The sequence below is a fragment of the Peromyscus maniculatus genome, chromosome 20 (genome assembly GCF_049852395.1).
Source record: "Peromyscus maniculatus bairdii isolate BWxNUB_F1_BW_parent chromosome 20, HU_Pman_BW_mat_3.1, whole genome shotgun sequence".
NCBI classification, from domain to species: domain Eukaryota; kingdom Metazoa; phylum Chordata; class Mammalia; order Rodentia; family Cricetidae; genus Peromyscus; species Peromyscus maniculatus.
The window spans coordinates 48204210-48214333 of NC_134871.1; the positions used below are offsets into that span (position 1 = coordinate 48204210).

At 55.1% G+C, this 10124-nt stretch overlaps 1 protein-coding gene across 1 annotated transcript; it reads left to right on the forward strand.

The window, feature by feature from the left end:
- The first annotated feature begins 1705 nt into the window (after positions 1–1705).
- On the forward strand, positions 1706–8334 carry Pdxp (pyridoxal phosphatase). The gene is made up of 2 exons (XM_076556264.1): positions 1706–2289; positions 6881–8334. Exons 1-2 carry the CDS (start codon positions 1728–1730, stop codon positions 7195–7197), a joined length of 879 nt encoding a protein of 292 aa, XP_076412379.1. The 5' UTR covers positions 1706–1727; the 3' UTR covers positions 7198–8334.
- Positions 8335–10124: the final 1790 nt, after the last annotated feature.

Below are 10124 nucleotides of genomic sequence, written 5' to 3' on the forward strand. Positions count from 1 at the left end.
CCCTAAGGAGGGATGGGGACATAGTTTCCGCCTCCTTCCTTTATCCTGGTCTGGGGTATAAGAACCATGTGCTTGGCACTTTCTCAAAGCTGCTGATCTGAATATGGCTCCCGTCTAAAACTTTCTCATTGGCTGGCTCGGCAGTTCAGAGCACTGGCTGTTCTTCCAGAGGACCTGAGTTCAATTCCCAGCAACCCTTTGGAGGCTCACAACCATCTGTAATGAGATCTGGCGCCCTCTTCTGGCCTGCAGGTGTACATGAAGACAGAGAATTCAAGTTAAAAAAAAAAGTTTCCCATCAAGGTAATAGCGCCATCTGCAGGGGCAGAGGTCACAGCCAGCAAAGCCTGGGCCTGAGATGAAACATGAGAGGTTAGCTCCGAAGCCTGGGCGCCTTCCGTTTGCTCAGCGTCATAGGTTCGTGGGTTCCTCTGAGACAGTCTGGAAATTCCACCCTATCTGTTCTGAAGAGCAAAGCACCCGTGAGCACACACATATTCACACACACCATTCCCAGGAGCAGGGATGGATCTTCCCAGGACTCTGGGTAACACCCTGTTCAGGTGTCCTGGGAATGATGGGCAGGCAGGAATGACAATGGATGGACCTGGAAGCCCAATTTAGTAGACTCATTAGAGGTGGGGTCTCCTGGAAGTGACAGGTAAAGCCATCCTGACACTGGCCCCGTGAAAATGATGAAGGAGAAGGTAGGAACCTTCCGGGCGGAGGAAATTGCTTACATAAGGCACAGGGAACACAAGCCAGTTGGGCCTCAAAGGCATGGTTTTCCCCTGGTCTCAACTTCAGTTTCTCTGGACAGCCACAGCTCCGCTTAGAACCACACAGATTTATGACATTCCTGGTCCCACACTTTGAATTACTCTGGTAATTCAAAGGCTCACCAGATTAGAAGGGCAACTAATCAAATAATGGCCCTGGCAACCAAAATAATGCCCAGGAGAGGCCCCACAAAAACCAAACAAAAAAACCCATAAAATCAGATCTCTGGGCTCCTTTCTTATATCCGGGCATTAGAATTTTTTAGCATTTATTTATTTATTGAGTGTGTCTAGTGTGGATGCCCGTGTGGAGATCAGTCAACAGCTTGCAGGAGTATGTTCTCTCCACCGAAAGGGGCTGTCATCTGCTGAACCATCTCGCTGACCCTGCATCCGTGTTTTTAGAAGCATTCATCTAAAGCCATCGAACCGTGCACTAAAGATCACACACCTTACTAAATGTAAATGATACAACAACAACGAAAACCAAGTTGCCCAGGGGACTCCACAGCCCGAGGACCTGGAGGAGCCCTGGCGTGGCCCAAGAGCCCAGATCCTAAGAAGACTCGGGTCATGTGGCCTCGCCGCACGTTTCTCAGGACTGCTCAGGACCGGAGCATCAGTGGTTCCGAGGGCAACAAGCTCTGGCCCGAAGACGACATCTCTCAGCCTGTTTTCCTCCTAGCAACCAGTTGGCCTACGCTTCTCATTGGCTGCGAAGCACGCGGCGATTCGCTCCAGCCCCGGCTGGCTCTTTACGTCCCGCCCCTTTCTCCGAGCCCCTCCGGGAATCGGCTCGGGCCCTCGACCAGACTCGCGCCGCCATTGGCCGAGGCGTGCGGTCGTGGCCCCGCCCCCCAGGCCCTTCCCGCGCGCCCATTGGTTAGAGCCAGCCCGCGGCCGCGGAGGGAGCAGGGCGCGCGCGCGTGCGAGCGGCCAGCCGGCTGCATGGCGCGCTGCGAGCGGCTGCGCGGCGCGGCCCTGCGCGACGTGCTGGGCCAGGCGCAGGGCGTCCTGTTCGACTGCGACGGGGTGCTGTGGAACGGCGAGCGCACCGTGCCGGGCGCCCCCGAGTTGCTGCAGCGGCTGGCGCGGGCGGGCAAGGCCACGCTGTTCGTGAGCAACAACAGCCGGCGCGCGCGGCCCGAGCTGGCGCTGCGATTCGCCCGCCTGGGCTTCGCGGGGCTGCGCGCCGAGCAGCTCTTCAGCTCTGCGTTGTGTGCCGCGCGCCTGCTCCGCCAGCGTCTGCCCGGGCCGCCCGACGCCCCGGGCGCCGTGTTCGTGCTGGGCGGCGAGGGGCTGCGCGCCGAGCTGCGCGCCGCGGGGCTGCGCCTGGCGGGGGACCCCGGCGAGGACTCGCGCGTGCGCGCCGTGCTCGTGGGCTACGACGAGCACTTCTCCTTCGCCCGGCTGAGCGAGGCGTGCGCGCACCTGCGCGACCCCGACTGCCTGCTCGTCGCCACCGATCGCGACCCCTGGCACCCGCTCAGCGACGGAAGCCGGACCCCCGGTGAGCGTGGGACTGGGCGCGGGGACACGTGCAGGGGTCCCGACGCGCGTCTCGTGAATTCCTGCAACTGCCGCCCGTGAGAGGTGGTGGCCGAGGACCCGTTTGACAGACGAGCCAGCCACGGCTCACTGTGGCTTAGGGAATTGCAGGTGGGGTCCGGGTCTGGAACGGGGAGCCTCCTGGGCTTTTTTGTCATTGGCCCCACCCGCTCTGCAGGTGGGGTAGTAGAAGCCGCCTGGAAGGATGATCCCAGGGGAGAGCTGGATCCGCACGTGCAAAGCAGGATGGAGGCCGAGGTGGAGGCTGGAGGGTCGTGGAGCTTGACCTCAGTTGCAGTTCTGGCCTCACTTGGTTAACCCTGTGCAGTTACATAATCTCGGAGCATCCCTGCCTGGGTGTGAGCGGGGCTCCTCACCATACCAGTCATCCCAAGGCGCCTGCCTGGAGGGAGGTTCATGTAGCCAGCCCGCCAGCCTTGTGATAGCTTTCGGAAGCCTCCTAATGCTGTTTTTACTTCCTTTCCAGATTTCACTCCTAAAATAAGAGTGTTGTTAGCCCATGTCTCAGTTAGAGAAATCGAGGCTCGGGGGGAAGTGAGCTGCCAGAGAACAGACATTGAGCAGAGAGTCGGGGAACCTGAACTTGGCCCTGGAAACACCCTCCCCCCCCCATCCATCCATCCAAGGGCACTCCTGGCTGTTGTTGGGGGCGGGGGGGGGGGCGGTAACTCAGTCCTGCACCTAGGCAGGAGCAGTGTGGGTCAGAGTGAGTCAGGTGGAGGCAGTAGCGACTGTCAGTGGTGAGTGGATAAGGACGGATTGGGTACCCCAGGATGTGGCACGGCTGTATCTCTGCCACTCCACTCTGCTGGCCTTTGGCCCAAATCGTCTTTAGAACCAAATCCTGGGAGGGAGTGGGGCTTTGCAGGGTGGTGTCGCAGGAAGCGAGGTAGTCACAGCTTTGTGATGGATAGGGCAGCAGTGAGGCCGGTGTGTGTGGAGAGGATCTGGGAGCCTTCCTGGAGGAGGCATGCTGCAGGGCAGGCTGACAGTGAACAGGGAGATAATGGCATACTGTTAGGATGGTGCAGCCGAAAAGGAAGCTATGGTCTGGGCCTTTCCTGGCTCCTGGCTCTGCCTGAGGCCTACTTGCTGCCCATTACATGAACCTTCTCCCCATAAGTCTTAAGGGAGAGGTCACAGCTGCAGCATCCCCTCCCCCATCATGCTACTCTTAAGTCAGGTTTCCCCCAGAGCTTGGGGTGAGGCTGTGGGACGAAGAAGGCCTCCCCAGGGTCCCAGAAAGTGGTGTGAGGAGCTTGGGAGAGATCGGACCTAACCCCAGGCCTCTGTAGGACCCCTCCTGACTTCTGTCTCCATACCCACCTAGCTGTATTCACCCATCCTGCTGGTGACTCCTACTGCCTGGAGGGGGAGACAGAGCACTAAACAAACACAGACTCAAGCCGCACTTGGGAGTGATGTGGCTGCCAAACTATGGTGTTAACACACACACACACACACACACACACACACACACACACACACACACACACACGGTAAGCCCCGAGGTGCACACCTTTAATCCCAGCACTCCGGAAGCAGAGGCAGGTGGATCTCTGTGAGTTCCAGGCCAGCCTGGTCTACAAAGCAAGTTCTAGGACAGACAGGACTGTTACACAGAGAAACCCTGTCTCAAAAAAAAAAAAAAAAAAAAAAACCCTGCTGGTTGTGTGCTAGTAACCCAGGAGCAGGAGGAGCTTAGGCAAACACACGAAAATTAACCTATGTCCCCATTATGCATCGGATTCTGAAATAATGTGAAACCACGCCCCAGTTCCCTCCCTCCTCACAGGCCTATCAAATCGTGTGTTTGCTTGAGCTGGCAAGTAGAATTGGCCACGAGTACAGGAATATGCCCCTGCGCGCGCGTGCGCGCGCGCGCACACACACACACACACACACACACACACACAGCAGCCCCGGGTTAGGTGTTACAGCCACGGGCTTCCCTACTGGGCTGCTTGCCCAGCCATCATGGTGACTGTTAGGAGCCTCAGGAAAGCTTAGCCGGATGACTGACAGGAGATATAGGGGCCAGCAGGAACCAGCTCTGTCCTGGGAACTGGGAAAAGAACAGACTCGGAGCTGGGAACAATCTTTTTGTTTACTTCGGTGTTTTTGAGACAGGGTCTCAGCCTTGGCCTGCCTGCCAGTTGCTGGGATTAAAGGTATGAACCACCACCCTCAACAAGACTGGATCTTAACGTTGCCCATTACTGGCTTTGAACTCCTGATCTTCTTGCCTCAGTCTCCTGAGTGCTGGGAATGTAAGTTTGTGCTGCCGTGGCCAGCTTGGGCCCATTCTTGCACTGAGAACAAAAACATTGGAGGGTGACTCGGTGGAGTCTCCTGACCAGAAGGAACCTCTAACCAGGGACATGGTTGGTTCTCTCTTGTGGGCAAACCAGGGCTGGGGGGTGTGTGTGGAACAGACGTAAAGGGGGTGCCTGATCCTGGGTTCCCTCCTCAGCGCTCTCCTCTATCTGTGCCCTTATCTGGTGGCTGGGCAGCTCCTCCTTATCTTAAGGCCTTGGGGCTGGTGGAGTACAGTGATGTAGCTATGAGCGTGGAGATAGGGGGCCCTGCGTGTTTGGGGTCAGGCTGAGGTAAAGTAAGAACTATTTCATCACAGGGAGGAGGGCTTTGATTGATGTCCCCAGACTGACATCTGATAGAAACTCTCCCTTTTGGTTGGTGTGCAGATTGCCACAATCACCTCAGGAACACAGTGGAGGTGGCAGGCTTTCAGAACATACTTTATTGTAAATAATTGACTCTGATTTTGTTGTTGTTTTTTAAGATTTATTTATTATCTATCAGAATACAGTGTTCTGCCTGCACGTATGCCTGCAGGCCAGAAGAGGGCACCAGATCTGATTACGGATGGTTGTGAGCCACCATGTGGTTGCTGGGAATTGAACTCAGGTCCTCTGGAAGAGCAGCCAGTGCTCTTAACCTCTGAGCCATCTCTCCAGCCCTTGTTTTTGAGACAGGGTCTCACTGTGTATGTAGCCCTGTGTAGCCTCTCTCGGAGCCTCCTGCCTCCTAATGCAAGTCTATTAATTCCTTTTCTGTTGCTGTAAGACACCTTGGCCAAGGCAACCTAGAGAAGAAAGAGTTTACTTGGGTTTGTAGTTCCAGAGATAAAAGTAGTCAGTGGTGGCAGAACAGAGGTGACAGACAGGCTTGGTGGCCAGGACAACAAGTTGAAAGCTCACATCTTGAACTGCAAGCAGGAAGCTGAGCGCATACACTGGAGACGGTGGGAGACTTCAAAGCCTGCCCTCAGCGATGCTCATCCAGCCACATCTCTTTTTTTTTTTTTTTTTTTTTTTTTTGGTTTTTCGAGACAGGGTTTCTCTGTGTAGCTTTGCGCCTTTCCTGGGACTCACTTGGTAGCCCAGGTTGGCCTCGAACTCACAGAGATCCGCCTGCCTCTGCCTCCCGAGTGCTGGGATCAAAGGCGTGCGCCACCACCGCCCGGCTTCAGCCACATCTCTTAAGTTGTTGGACCACCATACTAAGGAAGCTCAGCCCTGGTGGGTCCCCTCCCCCCCTTTTTGGGTGGGTAGGGTTTGAGACAGGGTTTCTCTGTGTAGCCCTGGCTGTCCTGGAACTCACTTTGTAGACCAGACTGGCCTCAAACTCAGAAATCCCCCTGCCTCTGCCTCTGCCTCCCACATGCTGGGATTAAAGGTGTGCACCGCCGCCACCGCCACCGCCACCACCACCACCACCACCCGGCTCTCTGGGCAACTTTCTCGTCCGTGAAATGGGCTTTCAGGAGTACCCTGAGTAAGTGGTGGTGCTCCTCTTCGTTAGTTGTGGATGTTGGTGTAAAGGCAGGATGTTCTGGCACGAGGACATGCCTGTGGGCAGGAACAGCAGGCTCACTGTGCCAGCAGAATGGTGCTGGCTCAGGGGCGGGACTACCCTTTTCTAAACAGACCTCCCATTGTCGGGCTCCTGGGCGCCCTCCCCAGCTTTGGTTACTTCCCATGGTCACTGTGGTCCCAGACATCTTTGAGCGTGTTGCTTTTTGTCTCCAGCTGGAATTTTCTCTAGGGGATCGTTTTTCCCTGCAAGGCTGACTGGGTCAGAGGTGTGGGCATTTCTGTGCCTTGCTGCATTCCAGGCGGCATGTGCCAACTTTCCATGCCAGGAGCGTGGCTTCCTAAGAGCAGGAACCACCACTGCCTAACTGCTCTTCTGTTTGCAAAGTGCCTCCCGGTGAGGCCCACAGCGTCCCTTCAGGGGAAGTGTTCCTTGATCCCCATCTTACCACAGTTCAGAGAAGGTCAGAGAGGCTTCAAGGCTTGCCCCAAACACACAGCTGCCAGGCAGGACAGGCAGAGGCCTGTTCACACACACAGGAGGGACCACGGTTGCTACCTTCGTGTTAGATGGAGAAACTGCACACTCAGTGTGCCCAGAGCAGTGGTGATGGGTTCTGCATTCAGGTGCCTGGCGGCCATTAGGTCGGGGCCCAGCCGCCACCCTCCTGCTGACCAAGTGTTCCCTCCCCACAGGCACTGGAAGCCTGGCTGCCGCAGTGGAGACAGCCTCAGGACGCCAGGCCCTGGTGGTGGGCAAACCCAGCCCCTACATGTTCCAGTGCATCACCGAAGACTTCAGCGTGGACCCCACCCGCACCCTGATGGTGGGTGACCGTCTGGAGACCGACATCCTCTTCGGCCACCGCTGTGGCATGACCACCGTTCTCACACTCACAGGGGTCTCCCGCCTCGAAGAAGCCCAGGCTTACCTGGCAGCTGGTCAGCACGACCTCGTGCCTCACTACTACGTGGAGAGCATTGCGGACTTGATGGAGGGGCTGGAGGACTGAGCCCACCTCCCCCGTTCCCTGACCCCATAGACGGAGGCTGCAAGCCGTGAGTCACGTCCAGCACCAGGAGCTCCCTGGCACGGGTGGTGTCTGAACCCCAGTGAAGGGAAGCTGGGATCCAGGAAGGCTTGTGGGCCCTCATACCCCTCCCGGCAGTGACTGGACACTCTGCTCTTCAGAAGCTGTCCCCCTATGTCTTGAAGGTTCACCCTGGCCTGACGCCACCAGGTGGCCTTCCTTCCTGTCCTGCCAGCTCCCCTTTTGAACTCTATAGGGGCCCTGAAGCCAAATGAGAATTTTCTCCATCCTGAGTACTTAAGCTCCTCCCCTTCCCTGGGCCCTCTAGTGCTCTGTTTTTGGGTCCCTGTTGACCAATCAGAAGTCTATGGAGCTCCAGCCATTCCTGGCCTTAACAGGCCTATGCAAGGCAAACTGCCCGTAGTGACTGGTACGATAGTGTCTCACAGGGGGCCCTTAGTGGACCAAGGAGGAGCTTAAAGAACACCTTGCCTATCCTGGAGCCCCAGAGCGCCAGTCTAAGGCTAGGTGACCTTGACCTCTGGGTGTCCATGAGGACAGTAACGATCCACTGGCCTCTTATTTCCCAAATTGAACAAGCTACAAGTCCAAGGCACAGTGGCCTTTTGACCATCCCAGCCTGACTGGGTCAGCCAAGGGTCCAGGTTTTAGCAGGGCAGGGTACATAGGACATTTGCCTGTACGTACAGCACTTGGGAGGCCAAGGCAGGAGGATTGCTCTGAGTTTGGCGACCTGCGTTGCAGAGTGAGACCTCATCTCAAAAGCACCAACTTCAAAGTTAGCCGCCACCAGGGACTGACCAGTGGGCCCCCCTGGCCCTGGGTAGAGTGGAGAGGCCCCCACCATAGTACCGTCCAGTATTGATGGTTGCCACAGCTTGCAAGGGGGCCCTTGTGCCCCGCCCCTTGAAGTCAGTGTTGGCTGTACCATCTCCAGCTGCCTGTCCCCAGCTATTTATTTGTTTGTTTATTTATTTATTTATCGTGTGCCAGTGAGGGTGGGGGCAGGGCGGGACCTCCCCGCCACCTCCACCCCTGTTGTAACCAGTCCTTGAACTTAATAAAATGTGAGTGGGATTGTCCGTGCCCCAGTCTGCAGTGGGGAGTCCTGCCTGAGCCTGCCTCCCTGAAGTACCAACACCCCCTCCCACCCCCGCAAGAAATGATGCCTCCCCTTCTGTGTTCTCAGCACAGATGCGCTTTGACTCCTGAGCTTCTGGCAACTCTGAGACCTTAGGTGTCAGTTTGTTTCAGTCCTTTGAAAAGCCAGTGTTGGGGCAGGGGAGTTAGTGCAGTTGGTAAAATGCTTACTTTATAAGCACAAGGGTCAGAGTTTGAGCCCCAGAACCCACAAGAAAATGTCAGGGGAGGTGGAGACAGGTGGATCCTGGGGCTCACTGGCCAACCGTATAGACTATGGCTAGTGAGAGAGCCTGTCTCAAAAACTAAGTGGATGTTGCTGGAGGGGTAAACACTTGAAGGTCTCTGGCCGCCACACACGTGACCCACAGGGACATGTAGACACACAGCCAGGTGCCTGCACTGCTCTTAGGAAATAGCAGGTATGTGACGCTGAGGGCTGGGCTGGGAAGGGGGCTCAGGTAGATCAGGAGCCTCCTGTGCCTCGGGTACCAGCACCATAAAGAAAGAAGAAATGTGATGTGGACTCGGACCAGGGCAAACAGCTGATCTTTGCTTTGAACTAGAGATAGACATTTGCCCAGAAGGCTGTAGCCCCCTCCGGAGAGGATAGGAACAGGAGGGCAGTGGATGAGGTCCCTACCCTCAGGCCATCTTGCCAACCCCCTCCTTAACTTTTAGATGATATAGCATTATGTACTCCTTAAAAATCTGTCAAGACTGCAATTTCTTTGAAGGATGACTCATTCCTGACTCCCTGTCCTTGTTCTGCAGTTTATCAGAACAGATACTATGAATCCACAATCCATTTGCTTCTCCATCTCCCATGGATGATGCATTTCACACGCCGCACATGACACCAGCATTCCTCAGGGCACTGTGCAGTGATTTAGAGGTTCAACCTTCATGCAAAGTGCAGGACCTTGTCTCAAAAACACAAGGAAACTACAGCTGGAGAGAGAGCCCAGTTAAGAATGCTGTTCTTGGACAGCTCAAAAACACCTGTAACTCCAGCTGCACCGGATCTGACACTGTTCTGGCCTCTGACAGATACACATGCACATTAAAAAGAAAAAAACAATAATAACATCTTTGAAGCCCCAACAGGAGAGTGGTTTAAAAGACATGAAGGCCCAGCATGTGAGGGAAATAAGAACTCCTCTATACTTTTGTTTACATACTGTTCAGGGGAGAAAGAAAAGATACTGCTTGGCCCTTAGGAGCCACTGGGCTGACTCACCCCTAGGAATACTTGGAAATTCAGAGGAAGAAAAGCCCAGCCTACATTGTCATTTTCAAAAGTAATGGAAGGCTTGAGTCCAGCTAATATTCTATTGAGTTTGAATACAGTAAACATTAATTTCTCATTGCAGTAATTTTGCTTTTTTAAAACGACTTAAGTACTGGGCAGTGGTGGTGCATCCCTTTAATCCCAGCACTTGAGAGGCAGAGGCAGGGGGATCTGTGAGTTCAAGGCCTACAGAGGGAGTTCCATGACTACACGGAGAAACCTTGTCTCAAAAAAAAGTTTGTAAGCATTTTGCTTGTATGTGTGTGTGTATGCATGATGTGTATGCCTGGTACCCATGGAGGTGGGGAAAAGATACTGGACTCTGGAACTGGAGTTACAGGCAGCTGTGAGCCACCATGTGGGTCCTGGGAAGAAGACACACCTTGGAGGATCTCTATGCCTGTCTATGTTGAGGTTTCACTAAAGGAAAACCAACCCTGAATGTGGGCAACATCAT

What these genes read in the sequence shown, in the direction of transcription:
- Pdxp (XM_076556264.1), top strand. Translation starts at nt 1,728, where the DNA reads ATGGCGCGCTGCGAGCGGCTGCGCGGCGCGGCCCTGCGCGACGTGCTG. An exon ending in CGACGGAAGCCGGACCCCCG is followed by an intron (nt 2,290 to 6,880) that starts GTGAGCGTGGGA and finishes CCCTCCCCACAG; the next exon opens with GCACTGGAAGCCTGGCTGCC.